The 23140-nt window shown below is 38.3% G+C and overlaps 1 protein-coding gene across 1 annotated transcript in view; it reads left to right on the top strand.

Annotated features, from left to right (window-relative positions):
• PEX1 (peroxisomal biogenesis factor 1) overlaps positions 1–23140 on the top strand; it is a 42789-nt gene that overhangs the window by 3535 nt on the left and 16114 nt on the right. The window contains exons 2-13 of the mRNA XM_002930860.4: positions 816–959; positions 3667–3750; positions 3942–4056; positions 4152–4876; positions 6229–6348; positions 9850–9973; positions 10197–10297; positions 11202–11284; positions 12429–12561; positions 17451–17547; positions 18753–18923; positions 20406–20560. Coding sequence (XP_002930906.2) covers positions 816–959; positions 3667–3750; positions 3942–4056; positions 4152–4876; positions 6229–6348; positions 9850–9973; positions 10197–10297; positions 11202–11284; positions 12429–12561; positions 17451–17547; positions 18753–18923; positions 20406–20560 — 2052 coding nt within the window. The remainder of the gene's footprint in view (positions 1–815; positions 960–3666; positions 3751–3941; positions 4057–4151; positions 4877–6228; positions 6349–9849; positions 9974–10196; positions 10298–11201; positions 11285–12428; positions 12562–17450; positions 17548–18752; positions 18924–20405; positions 20561–23140) is intronic.

Below are 23140 nucleotides of genomic sequence, written 5' to 3'. Positions count from 1 at the left end.
ATTGTTTTTTAGTCCTTAGCCGCAAACTTCACACGGATTTTATATAATTGCTCTTAATGAGAATGCATTTTATATTTTGATTTTTTGTACTTACAATTCCATAGTTGTATAACTTTCAAAATTATTGCATATTATAAAATTTCTGGAAGTATATGTGAGAAACTATTAACAGTAATTATGTCTGGGAACAGGAACCTAGCTTCTTGTTTTTGTAATTTTTGTGCTTTTACCAAGTACATTTATTCTCTTCTAATAAACAAATGCTGTTACATTTTTAAAGATCATGATATATTTCTACTTGACTCATTCTTTACTAAAATAGTAAATTTGTAGCTTATTTAATAATTTCCCCGTTAATAGACGTTTAAGACAGTCCTAACTTTTCACTATTATAAAAGATACTGCAGAGATATGTTCTGGTTTGGTTTTCTTCTTCTTTGATCATTAATTCAGAATAAGCACTCAAATAAATAAAATATATATATATATGGCTCAAAATTGAGGTCAATTCGTTGGCTACCTATTGCCATTTTGAATTTTGGAATGGTTGAATGAATTTGTAATGCCATCATAAGAAAACAAGGGTATTTTTTTTTACTCATTGCATCACCAGCTTTGGGTATTGGAATTGATTATAGCTTTTTAAATGCTCTAATATGCACAGCAGAGAGCTATCACCCATCTATAGAACTCTTTTTGTATGTATGGGTTGCAGTAATAGTTTATCTTTTATGTGAATCGAGAAAAGCATATAAAAACTCTCACCCCCTCCTTTCTTATTTCTCCCCCCCCTTTCTTATTTCTTGAATAAATAGAATCAAGCTATAGAAGTAGCCTGGGGTCACCAGCCTGCATTCTTGAGCTGGGTAGAAGGCAGGCATTTTAGTGATCAAGGCGAAAATGTGGCTGAAATTAACAGACAAGTTGGTCAGAAACTTGGACTCTCAAATGGGGACCAGGTAAGTACGAAATGTGATGACTGTGCTATATTATGTGACATTAAAGAGAAAGTCAACGGGGGGAAGAAAAGTCAAATTAATTTTTTTTAAGGAGGCGAGATGACACCTAACTTGCATGGTACTGTAACCAGTCCAGGATATTCAGGTTAACTGTATACTGTTGTTAAGTCATTATCTTGTAGTCTGCTCCCTACTTGAATTTGTGTTCTATTTTACTCACTTTCCAGATTCTCTAATTTTGTTTGTGTGCAATTATTTTTGCTTTATGAATTATTGCGTTTTATTTACTGTTATTGAACTTCATTTGTTTCTGGCAAATCTTCTAACTTTCCAGGGTCATACTTGATTTTAAAATACTATCCAACAAGGGGCGCCTGGGTGGCACAGCGGTTGGGCGTCTGCCTTCGGCTCAGGGCGTGATCCCGGGCGTTGTGGGATCGAGCCCCACATCGGGCTCCTCTGCTGGAGGCGCTTCTTCCTCTTCCACTCCCCCTGCTTGTGTTCCCTCTCTCGCTGGCTGTCTCTATCTCTGTCAAATAAATAAATAAAATTAAAAAAAAAATACTATCCAACAAAAGAGTTGTTATTTTTCTATTTTTGTTTTGCCTATGAAATTAATATGCTTAGGTTGTAAACCCCAAAGTTGAAGGACTTACGTCCGTGTTTTCGTTTTATTGTATTCACCAATTTATTCCCTTCTACATATTTTAAACTACAGAAGTAATACACATTCATTACAAATACTTTACAATTGAAAGTAAAAAAATGTTTTTCTCTAACCCCAGCCTCAAAATGAACGTGCACTGTATGTTGGGATTTCAGTACACTTTTAGGATTTAAAGAATGGGATCGTATACATTTTCTGCAGTTTTCCCCCCACAAAATAGATTAGAGATACCTTTCCATGTATTACAAACAATATGCATTGAACGTCTCTGTATATAGATATGTAATGAAATACTACAAATGAATTGCAGAGTCTAGGGGGCTGCACATTTAAAATTTTGATAAATGGGACTAAACAGCATTCTATTATCAGTTTCCCACAACAGTATCCAAGAGCATCACATCTTTTTAACTTGTTTTGAACACAGACTAATTTTGTTCATGCGTGTTTTTGAGAATGAGAATAGGCCACTCATGAAAAGTCCATAGGCCTAGTATTAGTCCTTTGCTTACCCTAAATCTTTGGTAGAATCTTAAAACTTCAGCACCACAGCGACCCTAGATATCACTGACTTTGGTGCTTTGCTCTACAAACCTGGGGAGATAGAACGTTTTGCCCAGGATTGCATAGATAGTTAAAGTTCTGCTCTCTTCAAGCATGTGGTCCTTCCCTGTGGGAAACACCAGCTTCCTGTTCCCAACCTTGGTGTCTTCACCAGCCTCACGACAGTGCTGTGTGTTTTTAATGCCTGTTTGCTTCAGAGTGAACTGTTACCTGATTTTCTGCAGATCCTCCGGGTATTGTGCCTAAGGCACTATCGCCCAAGGAATAGGAACAACATGGACTGGCTCACCCAGGATTATAGCTTCTTGGTGGGCAGGAGCTGCTTTGTGCTTTCTCAGAAGCACTCTTTTCAAATAGGGTATTTGGGAGATGCTGATGGGAGATTCACCGATGGTGAGGCATTGGGGGGAAATGCAGCTCCAGTCCACAAAAGCAGAGAAGGAAGGGCTGGTTCATGCTGGAGCATGTAGTACTTGGTGGCTTTGGGTTTTACTCTTCAGTCCCCAGAAATGCCTATAGAAAGGGGGAAAGAAAGTAAGGCAGTGGATTCCAGCTGCTTGAGACACACTAGCATTTCATATATTTCCATAGACCGGAATGAGGGCACATTTGTTCTACTTTACTTCTAGCTGTGAATGTTTATACTTGTAAATAATGGGTTCTGATCTCTGTCTCTGTATTTTTTTCTTTTCTAGAAGCACCATGGCTTGAGGATAGTTATGAAACTAACAGTCATAAAACTTTTAGAAATAATAAAGTGTGTATATATTAGATCAAGCCATGACTTGATGTCATTTTTGTTTCTTCTTACATTTTAATTTACATTTTAAGTTAAATTTGTTAATGGTTATCTTTATTATCATTTTTTAAGGTAGGCTCCACACCTAGCGGGGAGCCCAGTATGGGGCCTGACTCACAATCCTGAGATTGAGACCTGAACTGAGATCAGGAGTTGGATGTTTAACTGACTTAGCCACCCAAGCACCCCACTTCTCTCTTTTTTTAAGTTTTTTTAAAGATTTTATTTATTTGACAGAGAGAGAGAGAGAGCGAGCGCACAAGCAGGGGGAGCAGCAGGCAGAGGGAGAAGCAGGCTCCCCAGTGAGCAGGGAGCCTGATGCAGGACTCGATCCTAGGACCCTGGGATCCTGACCTGAGCTGAAGGCAGACACTTAACCTGCTAAGCCACCCAGGTGCCCCTTATTTTTTTAAAAATATGTTGTGCTAGGGTATATTTTCCTTTTTTCTATCATTATTCGTGAGACAGTTTTTTCCTAAAATGTTGAGTATATCAAGGCCTAGCTAAGAATAAATGCTTCATATCTGTCTGATGGAGGTCTCCACAACGCACCCAGGCACACATGCGCACTCAGTCACTCGCTCACACTTAATTACTTACCTAAAGAGAGAACTTCTTATTTCCTAGGGATACAAAAAGTCTTTTAAAAATAGTTTTACATTTTCCATTTTTTCCAGGTGTTTCTCAAGCTGTGCTCCCATGTGGTGTCTTGTCAACAAGTCGAGGTGGAACCCCTCTCAGCAGATGACTGGGAGATACTGGTAAAGAAAACACAGTGAGAACTAGCGCAGTTTGAGGTTAAACTACTTCAACATAGTTTGTTTACAAGTGAAGTATAGTTGACACACGGTGTTACCTTAGTTTCAGGTGTGCCACCTAGTGATTGATTTCTTTTCTAGACACGGAACGACAAAAGGTAAAGTGAATACATCTTTTTGTTTGTTGGTTGTAGGAGCTGCATGCTGCTTCTCTTGAACAGCATCTTCTGGATCAAATTCGAATAGTTTTCCCAAGAGCCATTTTTCCTGTCTGGGTTGATCAACAGACTTACATATTTATCCAAATTGGTAGGTGCTATTATGTTTTCCATTGTGTTCTACACCATAGTAGTGAGTCCACAGCAGAGGTGAACATGTACTAATGAGCTTTCTTTTCCACACAGTCGCACTAATGCCAGCCGCTGCTTATGGAAGGCTGGAAATCGACACTAAACTCCTTATTCAGCCGAAGACCCGCCAAGCCAAGGAGAATACGTTTGCAAAAGCAGATAACGCACAGGGGAAATTTCGTAATTATGGAGGAGATCAAAAAGGATTGACAGTCACTGGGTCTAATAAGACAGATTCAGAGGTTACAGCTGACTCACCATCCGTGCCAAGCTTATGGACTATGATAGGAAGTATTTTTTCTTTTGGGTCTGAGAAGAAACCAGAGCTCTCCTGGGGTTTAACTGAAATGAATGCATTCAAAACTATGCAGTCCAAAGTTGTTCCCCTAGACAATATTTTCAGAGTGTGCAAATCACAGCCTCCCAGTGTGTGTGATGCAACAGCAGCTTCGGAGTTTCACAAACACTGTGCCGTTCACGTATTTCCGTGGGACCAGGAATATTTTGGTATGGAGCCCAGCTTTACTGTGACCTACGGAAAGCTAATTAAACTACTTTCTCCAAAGCAGCAGCAAAGTAAAACAAAGCAAAATGTCCTGTCACTTGAAAACGAGAAGCAGCCCTTAGAACCACTAGATCAGAAACCAATCACCTCGGACCGCGGTCAAGAAGCTGCTAAGGCGTGTGTGCTGCCAGTAGTCTGGAATGGACTGGAGGAGCTGAAGAATGCCATCAAATACACCAAAACTGTAGAAGCTCTGCATCTTGGGAAAGTCTGGGTCAGTATAAAATGTATTATTAGGGAGAAAGCAATTTCGTGTTGCTTGAAATTCTCCAAATTATGAATTAGAATAACGTTTTGTATACAGTTTGCAAATCAGGATAATAGGAGTGTCGAAAGTCCCTGCAGGGACACATTTCTGATTGCAAGGTAAAGTCCTTGTTTGGGTGAAGATTGTGTATATTTTCTGTTTAAGGAAACTTAAGCTATAAGATACAGGCGCAGAGAGGTCAGAATTACTTGCCTGAGTTTGCATAGTAAGTACAACTAGGATTCACACCCAGGCGGGCTGACTCTCGGGTTCTCACTTAGCATGGGGTGCCTTACGAAGCCTCACATCTTTAATACCTGCAGAAGGTTTGTTCCCTGGTTCCCGAAAGCCAAGGAAGGACTTGCTTTGTGTTGGGGGCAATGCCCATGTAGGGAGAGACCCATAGTGTGAGGGGGCACCTGGATTGGCGTGTACCCAGAAGGTGCTTACCCTGCTGGAATCTACTCTTTAACTGTGGGACTGTGAAGGGATGGAGAGCAACCAGTGTCCACCTTCTTGTCCTGGCCTCAGATAGTAATGCTTAGTTTATGTGGAACGAGTCATCAGCCCCTTTTATTTGAACTTAATCTGAGCCATTGTGAAGTGAGACTTCATGGTGAGAAAGGGAGGAAATTATTAGGACAAGGAAGAAAAATAGGACAGGAAGGGAGTCTCCTTTGTAGATTTCTTCTATTGCCAGTTTCACCTCTGACCTCTGTGCTGGCTGCTTACAGAGTTTGCATCTCTTTGGCCTACATCCTTTTCTAAAATTTCAGAGCATCAGCTCGTTATTTTCCATTAGTTCTTAACTCCTAGTTAAGGAGATCCTGCTGCATCTTCAAAATAAAAATGTCTAACACTGACCTTGTTAGGATTTCTCTTTTCTGTTTATGGTTCTGCCATTTGACAGGAATACTAGTTTTTTTCCTTGAAAACATATGGTGAGGACAGGGTGAAGAGTGCCAGGTAGAAGCCTAGAGACCATGTAATATGGCAGCGAGGAGCCCGCACCTCCCGCTCCACGTGGGAGGTTGGCAGCCACGGGCATGGAGGAGTGGCAGTCCTCAAGCAGCCTTGCCTTGAGAGACCCAGGTTGATGGATCTCATTCGGAAGAGGGTGTGGGAGAAAGAAAGGAAGGGGGAAAGTGGAAATGTTTGTGATACAACAGTGCCTGACTATCCATCTGGTTACGCTTACAAATCATGGTAACTTCCACCAATTTACCTGAGTTCATAGAGGTTAATAACAATATGTATGCTATGGAATATTTTTAAATCAAGTTTTCACATATTTATTTCTATTTATTTTTCAATTTCAGATTCCAGATGACCTGAGAAAGAGGCTAAATATAGAAATGCATGCAGTAGTCAGAATAACTCCAGTGGAAATTACCCCTAAAATTCCAAGATCTCTAAAATTACAACCTAGAGAAAACTTAGTGAGTTCATATTTATGTTATATCACAGTTGTTTTACATGTCATGTAAAATTTCTAGTTGCTTCGGCCAAGTAATAAGAATGTTGTATTCTTTTTTCCTAGAAGGGCAAAGAAGTCTGTTTTATTTTGTTGTGGTAAACTGTATCTAATGAAATGCTATTTTAACCATTGTTAAGTGTACAATTCAGCATTAATTACATTCATTATATGCAATCATCACCACCCCCTATTTCCAAAACTTTTCTAGCCCCCAAACAGAAATTCTGTGCCCATTAAGCAATAATCCCCATCCCCTCCACTCCTGGCTCCTGGTAACCATTATGTAATCGATATTCTGTCTATGAATTTGCTTGTTCTAGATATTTCTTAGAAGAAATTCTTAAGTGGAATCCTATGATATTTGTCCCATGCATCTGGCTTATTTCACTTAACATGTTTTTAAGGCTCATCCAGGTTGTAGAATGTATTTGTTCCTATTTATGGCGAGATAATATTCCATTGTATACCTCATTTTGTGTATACCTCATTTTGTTTGTCCATTCATCTGTGGATGGACCCTTGGGTTGTTTCCACCTTTTTGGATATTGTGAATGTTGCTGCTACGGACATTAGTATACAAGTATCTGTTGAGTCCCTGCTTTGAGTTATTTTGGGTATATACCTTGGAGTTGAGATGCTATATCTTTTTTTTTTTTTTTTTTTCAGAGAAAGGAGAGTGGGGGGTGGGGGGGGGAAGGGAGAGAGAATCTTAAGCAGGCCCCACGCGCAGCACGGAGCCGGACATGGGCTCAGTCTCACAACCCTGAGATCATGACCTAAGCCCAAATCAAGAGCCAGACGCTTAATCGATTGAGCCACATAGGCACCCTGAGTTGGTAATTCTGTTTAACTTTTTGAGATACCAAGAAGTGTTTAATAAGCAGCACACATATTATGTATATTATGCCAATGCAAATATGGATAGTTTGGCTTTTTTTTTTATTTATTAAGTAAGCTCTATGCCCAAAGTGGGGCTTGAACTCACGACCCCAATACCAAGACTTGCATGCTCCACTGACTCAGCCACCAGGTACCCTGATAATTTGGCTTTTAAAAGATAGATATTTTTCCTACTCCATGTAATTTTAAAAAAAAATTTCCCCATGTTGTTTCAGTGTTGATACTGCAGCCTGAAAGTGCTAGAGCGCTCATTAACAGGGTTGTGTCACCTGTGCCAGATTAGTTTACTGGTTCCCAGAGAACTGCGATACAGGAAAATTATTGTGTTACAGGTTTTAAAACTGCAGACAGGATTTGATTTTTCTGTGATTATTCAGATGATACTTTCAGATCTTTCGGATCATGAGGGTCATTATATCATGGAAGAACCATTTTAACACAACTTTCTAGTTGATGAAACCCCAGATAAGATAACTTATATACTGGAAAAGTGGAAAACAAATAGAATAAATGCCATTTCCGTAACAGTATGTAACTGAACATTTAACACCTTGGCAGAATGGTGCACAGTGATTTCTAGTGTTAACTTTTTAGTTAATCTTGGTATTTTTCAAAAGTTAGGTCTCGTGAAAAAAAAAAAACAAACAAGGTTTTTTTTGTCTCAGTAATAGGACATTACTACAAAATTCCTTTCTTAATCCTGAGTTGCTTATTTTAGTGGAAGCTTTAGGACACTGGTGGGTTTCTCTGGGCTGGTTATATCTCTTAGGACATAAGAATGTTTGATTCTAGAAGAACTGTGAGTTGCTTTCTGATTCTTCAAGTCTTGATTTTAGGTATATCTTTTTGTTAAGTAAACTCTGCCTGGCATGTGGGGCTCAAACTCAGGACCCAGAGATCAAGAGTGCCTTGCTGTACTGACCGAGCCAGCCAGGGGCCCTTGCTTTAGGTCTTTAATCCCATTGCCCAGTAATATGCAAACAGACTATTTCTGTGATCTTTAAGAGTATGAAAGCAATGCCTGTACTTAGTTTAGCCTCCTTTTTGTAGTGATCAAGTTCTAAACTGAGCTTAATCACCAGAGCTCTGCTGGACTCCAAATAAAGAGAACAGAAATGGACAAGTTGAGAAGTGGTGGAATGAATAGAGGTTTATTTCTCTAAGCAGATATTAATGATCTTTTCTACATGAATTTTTGGGTATTCCTGTTTTTAGCTTCAAATAGGTTTTAAAAACTTAATTCTGATTTAAAAACTTTAAAAATTAATAGTGTTTTTCTTAGAATTTCTTCATACCTTTTGAACAGTTTATTAACATTGTACTTATTGAGTATATCACCACTGTGGCCTGCTTAACAGGAAAAAAAATGACTTTAGCATATAAAGAGCCTATTTTTCTCACGTACAAAGGAGTTTGGAGGAGCTCATAGCGGTTAAACTATGTCATCAGGGATCTAGGCTCTTTTGGTCTTTCTGCCATCCTTAGCCTGTAACTTTCCTCCTCTTAGATGCAAGGCATTTGCTGTACTAATAGGCATCACATCTGCATTCTTGGCAGCAGAAGGAAAGGCATAAAGCGAAAGCCTTTTCTTTGCGAGGTTTCTCTACCTTTTGACTAGGAGGAGAAGCCCTTCCCAACGATTGCTGATTGCACACCATTGGTCAGAATGCAGGCACATGCACATGTACACGTATGCACACACAGCTCCAGGCTGGAAAGGGAGTTTTCTTTCCCACCTCTGTAATGGAGGGAGGCAAGGGAGAATGGGATTGGAATGGTTATTCAGTGAGCCAAATCATGGTACGTGTATCACTGGTCATAGAGATAAGGAGTGTTTAAAATTTCACCACCTCTGTAAAAATTTTTTTTTTTTTTGGAGTGGGAGAGAGGGTGAGTGGAGGGACAAAAGGAGAGGGAGAGAGAGAATCTTAAGCAGGCTCCATGCCCGGTATGGAGCCCTATGTGGGGTTTGATCTCATTACCCTGAGATCATGACCTGAGCCGAAATCAAGAGGCGGATGCTTAACCGACTGAGCCACCCAGGTGCCCCTGTAAATGTTTCTTCAGGCTGCACTGCCCTCCTTGTCCTGTAGTGTTAAATCCCAAATCTGTGCCTATAAATAGGAACATTCTTCCTGGTTTTGTTGGTGAGGTTTGCTTTTAAAAAAATTTTTTTTAATTATTTATTTTTAGTTGTTCCCATTTAATAGATTAATAAACTGCGGTTCAGACAGTTTTATTAATTTGCCCTCAGTCACACAGATAATGAATGGTCATGCCAGGCTGATTGCATCTTGAACTAGCACATGTGATCACTTGTGCCAGACTGTTGCCGAATGGGTGTGCTGTGATCGACTTAATCGGCTAGTCCCTCCTAGGGACGCCATCTTACAGTGCTCGCATGAGGCAAGCAAGGCTCAGAGAGCTTAAGAGGCTTCTTGAAGGTGCATCAGCTGTCTCAAGGTTTACATAGTATTAGCAAGACAAGGTGTTAAGCTAACGATGTTAATATTCAGTTAGGTATTTGGATAATTCATTACTGTTCCTCCCTTTGCTCTGGCAGCCTAACGATGTAAGTGGAGAAGACGTAAGAGCTGTGTTCTCTTCGTGGCTGCAGCAGTGTACTACCACCACGCTTCCTTTGATAATATCAGAGGAAGAATACATTAAGCTGAGAATTAAAGATGGTGGGTAAATCTTGTTATTTTTATATTTTTTCCTATGGAAGAAGTTTTCATTGTTTTTCCAACCTGTTGTACGTGTGAACAGGAAATATCATGATAAGTAAGTGGTAGATTTTACATATCGAAGAATGCCTTTATTTAAATTTAAATAAATTTAAATCTTAAATTATTTCATCTCCGTTTCAGTGCTAACTCTACATTGATTACTTTTTTTTTTTTTTTATAGGATTGAAGGAGTTTTCTCTAAGTGTAGTTCATTCTTGGGAAAAAGAAAAAGAAAACATTTTTTTGTTGAGTGCCAGTCTGCTGCAGAAGACCACAATCCAAGTAATCGCATACTATTGAATATTTAATGAAATAATATTTGTCACATGGGATCAATAATAAAGTATGAGTTTACCTGTAAGACTTTGCTTCCTGAAGTATGTTAGAAACATGAATGATAAGAGTAAGGAATAACTTGATTTAAAATATTTTATTGTATAGTCTCTTTAATTTATCTAAGCAAATTGATTTATCCTAAACTTAAAATCAATGCACAGTTAAGTTTCAAGAATAGAATTGATTGTGTTAACTGGCAGATGGGTCATGGTTTCAAATGATTCTAGCATTGAAACAAAGGAAAACTTCGCTTTAGGAGTTTGTTTTTTTTTAAGCTCCTATTTTTACTTGTGCTTTGCTGTAACCAGTATTTGCAATAACCCATATTATTTTGGCAGTTCTTAAATTCTCAACTCTTCACAAATATTATCAGATCACTTTTCTTCCAGAAGGATTTTATAAGTGGTCTTTTTAGAATATTAGGTTTTCGTGAGGATATTCACTCTTGTTGTTAGAGAACTGAAGATGCTCTAGTCGCTTAGAATTTGAATGGTCGGGAACCAGACATTGTCTGCTTTTGAGATAAAATCGAAAGAATACCATTCAGAGGACAGAGAAATGTAAGAATTGTGAAGAGTAAATATGACACACATCAAAATTGCAAACAAAGATGTGTCCGTAAAGTGCATGAAGGAGATGACCTCCTTTACTGCCTGTTGACCATAAATATTTACGTTCCTTGGTTGACTAAAGTATGTTGCGAAGGCTATTTTGAGTAATGATCTTGCATGCACAATGTGTCTTTTCTCTCTGTGTAACAGAATCAGTGATTCCGTTTCCTGGGACCTGAGAAAAACAGGCCAAAGATAGAACTTTGAAATGTAAAACTGATTTTTCCTTGCTACTGTAGGTCCTTCTAGATCCTATGGTAAAAGAAGAAAACAGTGAGGACATTGACTTTATTCTTCCTTTTTTAAAGCTGAACTGCTTGGGGTAAGAAGTTCTGGCCAAACTAGTATGTTTACAGCCATGTTTGACATTATCTCTGGCAGGGTTTTTATATATGAACATTAAAGTAGATGTTAATGACATTGAATAATCTTAATAATGTCTTAGTAGATATTTTTTCAAGGATTGTTTCTGTTTTCACACCTCGCTTGGTAATTTGCTTTGTCTCAGGTAACTACATAAAAGGCTGAAGCTTATTAGAAATTTTGCTTTGAGTTTTGATTTGTGAGAAGGAAGCAACTGGATATGAATCAGATCATATGTGCTTAAATAAAACAATAATTCTTAGAACTAATACCTTTATTTTAAATGTTAAATCCAAAAAAGATTATTTGAATGTTTAAAAATATTTCAAATTAAGTTATTCCTTCAGCTATCTTATTAATGTACTAATTGGGATTATTTGTGTCTTCCTCAACTTTTGAAATCAAACAAGTCTGAAAAGATCCTCCTCTTAATTTATCTCTTATGCAATATGAGACTCTCCTATAAACAGTACATCTTTGAATTCTTCACCGAGGCTTTTGGTAGTTGTAGTAGTAGTGATTTGATTTCCTGTAATAGTATAATTTGTAAGTGTTCCAGTAAAAGGATTAAACTGTAAAGTAACAGTGTTTAAATACAGCATAATATTCATGTTGAAAGTAAAATCTCTTTAGACTCTGATTTTAAGAATTTATATTATCTGAAAGAAAGTGCTAGAGTCAAGAAGTAGGTTGAAGTTCATGCTTGTATAATCTACAAATTGAAACTGGATTTCAAAGGCCGAGTTAAAGAGGAAATAAGTCTTCAGTTATCCTAACACTTCAAATGCACTCATTTATGATTATGTTGATTACCAAACCAAAACTCATTTTGAGAGGAGTGTTCGTGTATGTTCAGACAAATTCCTAAAGATGTCCTGTTAAGATAAAACTTCTGTACATGTTTGAAAGTAATAAAACTAATTTTTAAATCTATAACTCAGATTTGGCATTAATTCAGTATACTTTCAAGTAAGGGAAAATTCCCACCTATTACTCTTTTAAAAATCATTAACTGGCCTGGGAAGGAAAGTTTCAGAATTTTTCACAGCTGGATTTTATCCCGCTTCAGTGTTTCGTCATGCAACAATGTATATATTTTGCAGAGGAGTGAATTCCTTAGGTGTCTCCTCCATGGAACACATCACTCATAGCCTCCTGGGACGCCCTTTGTCTCGACAGCTGATGTCCCTAGTGGCGGGACTTAGGAATGGAGCCCTTTTATTCACAGGAGGAAAGGTATGTGGTCAAAATGTGTCCATTTCACTAATCACGTCTATTTTTCTCTCTTTGGGTTTTGATCATCTGTTATACAGGGTGGTTAATACAAGATATGGGAAGGCGTCATTTGCTTTGGAAATTTAGAAAGTGGTGATGAATAAGATGAAAAAGGTAATGTGCTCCCTGCCTTTTTTGTGTGCCAGTTGATAGGATTGTATGATTTTTGTTTTTTAGGATGTTGATAAGGTTGATTAATGTTCAAATATTGAACCAGCCTTACATATCTGTAATAAATTCCACTTGGTTGTGGTATGTTATTCTTTGTACACATTGCTGAGTTTGCTAATACCCTTTAAGTTTTTTGTTTTTTGTTTTTAAGATTACCTGAGAGAGAGAAAGAAAGCATGCACACGTGCACAGGTGCAGGAAAGGGGAGAGGGGCAGAGGGAGAGGGAGAGAAACAGGCTTGGGAGCCCGACACGGGGCTCAGGCTCACAACCCTGAGACCATGACCTGAGCCAAAACCAAGAGTCAGACACTTAACCAACTGAGCCACCCAGGTGCCCCAGTTTCTTTTTTTATTTAAGTAATCTCTACACTCAACATGGGGCGCAAACTCACAACCCCAAGACCAAGAGTTCCGTGCTCTTCTGACTAAGCCAACCAGGTGCTCCACTGTTTGTTAATATTTTGTTGAAGATTTTTACATCTAAATTCATGAGCGATATTAGCCTATAGTTTCCTGTTTTTGTACTGTCTTTGTCTAGTTTTGCTCTTGGGGTAATACTGGCCTCATAAAATGAGTTGAGAAGTATTCCTTCCGGAAGAGATTGTCTAATGTTGGTGTTCATTCTTCCTAAATGTCTGGTAAAAATCTCCAGTGAAAACATCTGGGCGTGGAGATTTCTTCACCTTTACCTTTTTTTTTTTTTTTTTTTTTTTTTTTTTTTTTTNNTTTTTTTTAGTATTTTTTAAAATTTATCTGAGAGAGAGAGAGGGAGAAGCAGGTTCTCCACTGGGGAGGGAGACTGACGCAGGGTCTATCCTGGGACCCTGGGATCATGACCTGAGCCGAAGGCAGACGCTTAACCTACTGAGCCACCCAGGCGCCCCTAACTTTTTAATTATAAATTGAATTTCCTTAATTGTCTATTTCACCTTGGCAGACATTCACTAGTTTGTAATTTCAAGGAATTGGTCCATTTCTCCTAAGTTGTCAAATTTATGAGCATAAAGTTGTTGGTACTCTTCCTTTTACTATCCTTTGAATGGCTGTGGGATCTGTTGTGATGGGCCATTTCCTAATCTTGGTGATTTGTGTCTTCTCTTTAATCTTCATCAGTTTTGCTAGAGTTTCCCTGCCCTTTTAAGGGCTTACAGTTTTATTCTCTGCCAATGCAGTATTGTTCTCAGGGGTACAGTGTGGTCTTTGTGAGTCCTTGTTCTTTTGTTCATTTCAAAATTTTAAGGCTTTTTCAATTCCATTCACTTTTAACTCCAGTAAAACAACTTTTTTCCCTGTTACTGGCCCAGTTGCTTTCTTCTGATTCTTATTTAAAATGTAGCAACTACTCTAATAACCAAAGTGCCCCCCCATAGGAAACCAGAAAAAGAAGAGCAAATTAAATCCAATGTAAGCAGAAAAAAAGAAATAATAAGAATTCGAGCAGAAATCAGTGAATTGAAAACAGGAAATTAGTAGAGAAAATCAGTGAAACCAAAAGCTGGTTCTTTGAAAAGATTAATAAAATTGATAAGCCTCTAGCTAGTCTAAGAAAAAAAAGACACTAATTAGTAATATCAGAAATCAAAGAGGGGACATCACTACAGATTCTGTAAATATTAAAAGGAAAATAAAGTAGTAATAGTCATGGACAACTCTATGCCCACAAATTTGATAAGGATCTTAAATAAATGGACCAATTCCTTGAAAGACACAAGTTCCCAAAACTCAACACAAGAAGAAACAGACAATATAAAAAGATCTGTATCTAGTAAAGAAATTGAATCAATAATTAATAGCCTTATAAAACAGAAGGCATTAGGCCCAGATAGGTTCACTGGTGTATACTATCAAACACATAAAGAAGGAATTACACCATTTTCTATAATCTCTTTCAGAGGATAGAAGCAAAAGGAATACTTCCTAACTCATTCTTTGAGGCCAGCATCACCCTAATACCAAAACCAGACAAAGGCATTACGAGAAAACTACAGACCAATATCTCTCATGAACATAGATGCAGAAATCCTCAACAAAATATTATCAAATCAAATCAATCAATGTATATAAAGAATTATATACCATGATCAAGTGGGATTTATCCCAGGTGTGCAAGGCTGGTGACATATAACAACTATTCCATGTGGTTTCTAGATTTTCTGTGTCAGATTTCAAAATGCATCATCATTGTAGAGTATTTATTTTGAAAAAACAATATTCTATTGACTCAGAAACGAGACTGCCCCATGTCACCTAGCGGTAGCATGGTTAATGGGAAGAACAAGCAGAGAAGACCTGGATTTGAGTCCCACCCCTGTCATGTACTTACTGTCTGTGACCTCAGGCAGGTTCTCGGTTTCTTATCCGCCTTCTTGGGATTAGCCTCACTTAAGGGAAACAATATAAGTGAAAGCACTTTGTAAATTGAAAAGTGCTATTAAACAAATGTGAATTACTTTATGTGAGGAGAAGGCCCTCCGACTAAGCAAAATGATTACGACAGGGGACTTATATCCCCTAATTTCTTTATTCTTTGGAGAGCACTGACTTGATTTTTTTTTTTTTTTTTAGAGATTTTTTATTTATTTATTTTTTAAAGATTTTATTTATTTGACAGAGAGAGAGAGACAGCCAGCGAGAGAGGGAATACAGGCAGGGGGAGTGGGAGGGGAAGAAGCAGGCTCCCAGCAGAGGAGCCTGATGTGGGGCTCGATCCCAGGACCCTGGGATCACGCCCTGAGCCAAAGGCAGACGCTTAACGACTGAGCCACCCAGGCGCCCCTAGGGATTTTTTATTTTTAAGTGTTCTCTACCTCCACTGTGGGGCGTGAACTCATGACCCCAAGATCAAGAGTTGTGTGCTCAGCGACTGAGGCAGCGAGGCACCCTGGAGCCCGTTGATTTAAATGTACATGCAATTCTGTAAGCTAGAAAGTTGGTACTATTTGTTGAGTGCCTGCCAAATTTCGGACTTTGTATAATAAGCTTGGACGTTTTTCTAGCCCGTGGTGCTGAAAAACAAAATACTAGAACTGGTGCAGGGCTCTTAAAGCTCGACAAAGCAACCAGGGTAAGAAATAATAGTGGGCTGAGGGAGAAAACCTGTATGAAAAGAATGATAAAAACCTACCAATGTTCAGCCTTTCTAGGGGACACTATAGCAATGTTCAGCAAAATTTTAAACGTGTACCTTTTGATATAGTAATTCCACTCAGAAATTTATTCTGAACATGTAATCTGACAAATAAGTAAACAGGCATATGGATTTTTATTTTAGCTTTACTTGTAATAGTTAAAAACTGGAAGCAGCATTAATGTGCTTTAGGAAGGGGCGTATGGAACCTGTTACAGTCCCGTACGTGTCAGAGCGGCGGTGTGCTGGGGAGCTGGTGTGGCTCTGTACGTGTCCATAGAGAGGACAGTGATGTGTCATAAACCCACATAAATAATCCCATCTTCATACATTTACATAAAATGTGGGGAGTGTCTGGAAAGATGAAGCATGAGAACGGTTGACTGTAGTTACTTCTGTGAGGTGGGATGATTACAGAAGATTTTTTACCTTTCTCTGCCAAGCATTTATAGTTATTTTGTATTTTTTGCATATTACTTTATAAACCAGGAAAAAAAAATAAAGCTTTTACTTGAAAAAATATGCACATTGGATCAAACCCTATATAGTCTGGAGTCACTTTATATAAAAACAAACAGTTCTGCCCACCTTAAGCGTCTCTGAGGGCTAGGGTATGTGGTACACCAATTGGTGGTCACAGTAATACTGTAAATGACCAAGAAACTGAATTAAAATTACAGTTAATTTAGATAATAGGAAAGTGGGTAATAAATGCTTTCCATTAAAAATAGTTGAAATTAAATGGGAATGGGTTTCATTTCTCTAGAAAAATTATTTAATGTTCACATTACTCCCTTCTAGTAAATAACGAAACATTGCCTGTTTTTAAAAGTAAAAAAATTAAGTATTAGTGATTGTTTTAACAAATTATAAAAACGAATAGATGTTATTTTCTATCAGTGCCCTATAATGAACATAGGATACATCCAGCTTCTAACAGCTTGAAACAAAAGTCATTTTAGTAACACCTCCCTTTCTCACACAGCAACTAGACTGGTATATAAATGTTTTACTTTCTCAAAGCAATTTATTATTTTTAGTGTCAGTACCAATTGAGGTTGGAATTGGAGTGGGAAATGCCCCTTTTGGGGGGGCTTATATTCCTGAGATTGGGTTGTTCTCTGTTAACTTTGCCTGTGTTTCTGTACTCCTTGAATCCTTCTATGAAGGCTGGGAAGCTGGAGCCTTCTGGCTTCTTCGCAGAATATTATGTGTTTTTCTTTGACTTGAATATGTATTTAGGAAATAATTCTTTCCCACTTACCCTGCAGTGCTCTTAAAACTTCCTGAGTCCAGATTTTCACTCCTTCCTGTTAGTTTACTTTATACTGAATGTCACCCACTGTAATCTGATCCTAGAGCTCCAGGGATGCAGGCTTTCTTTCCTTTTCTCCTTTTCCTTCGATTTCCCCTAGCTTTATTGAGATTTAACAGACATAGAACATTGTGTAGTGTACACTTGATCAGTGAGGCTGAATCCTGGTGGTTGCCACGGTAACAGAAGCTATTTCTGTGATTGAATGTATTACTTATGAAACAATTATTTTCTAGGGCACTGGAAAATCAACTTTAGCCAAGGCGGTCTGTAAAGAAGCATCTGACATATTTGATGCCCACGTGGAGATAGTTGACTGTAAAGCTTTACGAGGTATGAGCACTCTACTTAAAACTCTTTTTTTGCTAGGAGGACAGAAATGTTATTTAATGCTGTTCATCTAGTAAATGGGAATATCTAATTTTTAATTGTTCTGTTAGTCATTGAAATTCTTTGGAAATATGAAATCTTTGGCTTTCTAATATTTTCAGCAAAACTTTTTAAACTCTCCATACTTGATGGAGGCCCTCTCCTTTTTTTTCTAGCCTAAACTCTTTGTAGACTGTATTCCTGGAAATGCCAGCTTAGACCATTCTGAGAAAGTTAGTAGCTAAGGTGTACTCTAATGGGTATAAATTATCCCTGAATTGCTAGAGAAACTCTGGGTGTGAGGCAGGGAACGGTGGCTGTGGACAGTGAAGAGGAGAGTTACAATTTACCATGTATACTTTTGTACTTTTTAAGTCTTTACTGCTTATTACCTATTTGTTTAAAAAACAAGATCAGAAAGATTTTATTTTGAATAACTTTTTTCCCCCTTGGCTGCCTCTGCCATGTCATCCCAGTTAGTCCCATGCTCTGTGTGTGTTTGTGTATTTTATCTAGTATATGGTAAGAAACTAAGAAATAGCCTTCGAAAACCCACTACTTCGTATGCTGCAAAGGTGGCTTTAGAGAGACTGTCCATCTCTCAGAGTCCTACTAGAAGCTTCATGTGAAAATTTTGTTGTAGACCTAAGTAAGAGGAACTCTTTATATTGGCTTATGAATTTGTGTGTTTTCTGCTCTTTGAAAATTAAAAGTTGGTAATTCACCAGGAAGTTTAAAGCCCATGTATGAGTCAAATATGGCAACTCTAGGATCTCTGGACAGCTACATTTACGTTTATCTGAATCTTGAGCCCCTACTCTCTTATTTATGTTTTTCCACATCCTGCTTTTATTTTACTGTTTTGTTGTATGCCATCTGAAATTTTCTGTGGAATAAGGCCAGGTAGGAATACATACATGCAGGACTTACAGTAGCATATTCCTTTTTTCTGTTTTATAAAATTCAGTACTTTACTGAGTCCGTTGAGGCTGTATTAATTGAAGCCATGTTAATGATTAACAGATTTTAGTGATTGGTATATTAACAAAATATGGCTCAAATTTTCATAGTTAAATCAATATTGAGCTTTTCTTATGCTCTCAAAAGGGCAGCCGGAACTTACCAGCCCTGAAATAACATTAAAACCATTTCATATCTTGCATATTAAGGGAAAAGGCTTGAAAATATACAAAAAACCCTGGAGCTGGCTTTCTCAGAGGCGGCATGGAGGCAGCCTTCTGTGATTCTGCTCGACGACCTTGACCTCGTTGCCGGCCTGCCTGCTGTCCCAGAACACGAGCGCAGCCCTGAGGCCGCGCAGAGCCAGCGGCTGGCACATGGTAATGGTAACGCGTCCCCTTGTGGCGGTGGGCCTTTTTCTTTGGTTAGCAACAGCTTCAGTCTCAATGACAAATCTGCTCTCTTCTGAAAATGCTATGTTACGTGTTGCTTTTGAGGTTCTGTATTAGTAAACTGGGTAGACAAAGAGCAGTGTGAAAATTCTGCAACTTCATGATTAGTCTTTTGAGGCCTTTTTATTCTCCTGTGCTTATTAGAACTTGCTTCATTGGACAGATTTACTCTGGCCTTGTTCATTTGACAAATCTTTGTCAAATGCTCATGTATTATATGTACAATACATATACACGTAATATATATGTATTATATTATACAGTCTGTATTCTCAAAGTCTGGGAGCAGAAGGAAAAGTAAACGGACAATTTTCGTACAGAATACTGGTAATAATAGTAGCTACCATGCATTGAGTGCCTTTTCTGGGTTAGGGATTGTTTTATATTCTACATGCGGATAGTCTGCAAATATTCTACAGGTGAATAAATGGAAATTCAGAGATTAAGTCATTTGGCGTGGGTGGCACAGCTCGGAGGTGGTGGGATCTGCTCTGCTAGGGGTGTGTGTGGGGCACCTGTGGGAGCACGCACCCTCAACTGGGACTGGGGGGGTGGTAAGGAGATAGCAGAGAAGGTGTTGGGGGGAGTTGATAACTGCAATTAACTGAATGTTGATGGAGGAGTAGAGATTAGCATGAAGCAGCTTCATCCTAATGAAGAAGCAAAGGAGTGTGACCCACAGGCAAAGGCGCAGAGGCACGAGAAGTGGTGTGATGTTGTGACTGTGGCGTGACTGGAGCTTGAGGTGGGGGTGCTGGGGATGTGCCTGTGGGCAGCAAGAACTCGGGTTCTTGAGAGCTGGAGCAGGTAGAAAATGCAGCCACAGTGCCTTGGGTTATGAACTCATGCTCACCTCCCAGCCTGAATCCTGTAGGAGCTGCAGAACTTGTTGAATGGAACGCGGCAAAGTTTTAGGTCAGGACTCAGATACACGTTATTAATGCCTGTGTCAGTTCAGACCTCCTCACAACCAAAGCTGGCAAGACCTGGGGTGGGAAGAGATTGTTCGGGAAGTCAGAGGAGTAGGAACTGTGTTTTGCCTAATCAACAGAGCACCGTATGGAAATTTATCAGCCTTCTGTATTTATTTCAGAGACTCCTGTTCATTTACTTTCTGAGATCCAGAAGTAAGGCACCACCGAGGCATTGTTCGGAGTACACAGACTGAGTTTACAATACTTCCTGTGCCTCTGTTAGATTGGTTAGAGTGGGGCTGCTGTTAGGTCCTCAGTAAGTCAATCGATGAATGAGTGACAGATGTAATTTTTAGAAGGTATGAATATGAAGGATCCATGCTCTGTACTCCACTTAAAAGCTTGACTTTAGATTATCATTTTTTTAATGACTGTTTAACTTTTAAATTTCATGTTTCTATTTACTAAGCTTTTACACTGTATTGCTTTATTCTAGCTTTGAGTGATATGATGAAAGAGTTTATTTCCATGGGAAGTTTGGTTGCACTGACGGCCACGAGCCAGTCTCAGCATTCTCTGCAGCCTTCGCTCGTCTCTGCTCAAGGGACTCACATATTTCAGTGTGTCCAACATATTCACCCTCCGGATCAGGTAATGCTGTCTGGGAAGATTGTTCAAATATGCCCCTCTTCATATAAACCATTTTTCAGTTTTACTTATATACTTAATTAATTAATTTATTTATAGTAGGCTCCACACCCAGCATGGAGCCAACGCAGGGCTTGAACCCACGACCCTGAGATCAAGACCTGAGCTGGAGATCAAGAGTCAGCCGCTTAACTGACTGAGCCACCCGGGTGCCCCTCATTTTTAAATTTTGTTAATAATTTATGGCTTTAAATTTATGCTTAAGGATATTTGAAAGGCGACATATGGTACATGTTGTGCTCAGATGAACAATTTTCCATTTATAACCATCTAAAATGTTACTACGTACTTTCCAAAGCTTTTTGAAAAGCATTTTTTTTTAATTGTTGAAGTTTTGTTATCCCATTTAAAAGGAATCAAAAACCCTACAAATTCTGAACTGCTTCATTTCCCATTGGTGAAATCTATAAATACATCATGGACATTAGAATTTTTTTTTTCAGTTTCTCGAGGTATAATTAACAAAGTTGTATATATTTAAAGTGTACAACATGATTTACATATACATTATGAAATCTTTACCACAATCAAGTTAATTGAACACATCCATTACTTGACATAGTTACCTTTTTAAACATTGCTTTTTAATAAGAGCATTTAGTGAGAAATGCAAATAGATTTATGAATATGTGTATGTATATATATATTTTTTTTTTTCATCATGGTAAGTGTACTCTTTAATCCCCATCATGTATTTCACCCATCCCCCCACCCACTGTCCCTCTGGTCACCATCAGTTTCTTCTCTGTAGTTAAGAGTGTTTCTTGGTTTGTCTCTTTTTTTTTTTTTTTCCTTTGCTCATTTGTTTCTTAAATTCCACATATGAGTGAAATCATATGATGCTTTGCCTTTCTCTGATGTATTTTGCTTAGCCTTATACTCTTTAGCTGTATCCATGTTGTTGCAAAGGGCAAGATCTCATTCTTTATTATGGCTGCGCCACGTTCCAGTGTGTGGATGTATATACATATGTAGAGAGAGCACATCTTCTTCATCCATTCATCTGTTGTTGGACACTTGGGCTGCTTCCATAATTTGGCTATTGTAAACAGTGCCGCCATAAACATAGGGGTGCATGTACCCCTTTGAATTAGTGTTTTTGTACTTTGGGGGGTAAATACCCAGTAGTGTGATCACTGGATCATAGGGTAGTTCTAGCTTTAATTTTTTGAGGAACCTCATACTGTTTTCCACAGTGGTTGCACCAGTTTGCACTCCCACCAACAATGCGGGAGGGTTCCTTTTTCTTCACATCCTTGTCAGTACTTATTTTTTCTTGTGTTTTTGATTTAAGCCATTCTGACAGGAGTGAGGTGATATCTCATTATAGTTTTGATTTGCATTTCCCTGATGATTAGTGATGTTGGGCATCTTTTCATGTCTGTTGGCCATCTGTATGTCTTCTTTGGAGAAATGTGTGTTCATGTCTTCTGCCCATTTTTAAATTGGATTATTTGTTTTTGGGGTATTGAGTTATATCAGTTCTTTATATATTTTGGATACTAACCCTTTATCAAATTATCATTTGCAACTGTCTTCTCCCACTCAGTTGGTTGCCTTTTAGTTTGGTTGTTTCCTTCACTCTGCAGAAGCTTTTTATTTTGATGTAGTTCCAATAGCTTATTTTTGCTTTTATTTTCCTTGCCTTGGGAGATACATGTAGAAAAATGTATTAACCGATGTCAGAGAAATTACTGCCTGTGCTCTCTTTAAGGATTTTTTTTTCTTTAAGGATTTTTATGGTTTTAGGTCTCACATTTAGGTCTTCAGTCCATTTTGAGTTTATTTTTGTGTATGGTGAAAGAAAGTGGTCTAGTTTCATTCTTTTGCATGCGGCTGTCCAGTTTTCCCTATACCACTTGTTGAAGAGACCATCTTTTTTTCCCAATGTATGTTCATTTGTCCTTTGTTGAAGATTAATTGACCATATAATTCTGGGTTTATTTCTGGGTTTTTCTGTTTAGTCCATTGATCTCTGTATCTGTTTTTATGCCAGTACCATACTGTTTTAATTACTACCACTTTGTAATATAACTTGAAATCCGGAATTGTGATGTCTGCAGCTTTGCTTTTCTTTTTCAAGATTGCTTTGGCTTGGGGCGCCTGGATGGCACAGTGGTTAAGCGTCTGCCTTCGGCTCAGGGCATGATCCCAGCGTTATGGGATCGAGCCTCACATCAGGCTCCTCTGCTGTGAGCCTGCTTCTTCCTCTCCCACTCACCCTGCTTGTGTTCCCTCTCTCACTGGCTATCTCTATCTCTGTCAAATAAATAAATAAAATCTTAAAAAAAAAAAAAAGATTGCTTTGGCTATGCAGGGTCCTTTGTCGTTCCATACATATTTTAGAATTATTTGTTTTAGTTCTATGAAAAATGCTGATGGTGTTTTGATAGGGATTGCATTAAATGTGTAGATTGCTTTGGATAGTGTAGACATTTTAACATTATTTATTCTTCCAGCCTGTGAGCATGGAATGTCTTTCCATTTCTTTGTGTTGTCTTGTATTTTTTTATCAGTATTTTA

Source organism: Ailuropoda melanoleuca, chromosome 1, assembly GCF_002007445.2.
Source record: "Ailuropoda melanoleuca isolate Jingjing chromosome 1, ASM200744v2, whole genome shotgun sequence".
Classification (NCBI taxonomy): Eukaryota; Metazoa; Chordata; class Mammalia; order Carnivora; family Ursidae; genus Ailuropoda; species Ailuropoda melanoleuca.
The sequence above is the reverse complement of the archived record's forward strand: the minus strand, read 5'-3'. Positions and strand labels throughout refer to the sequence as shown.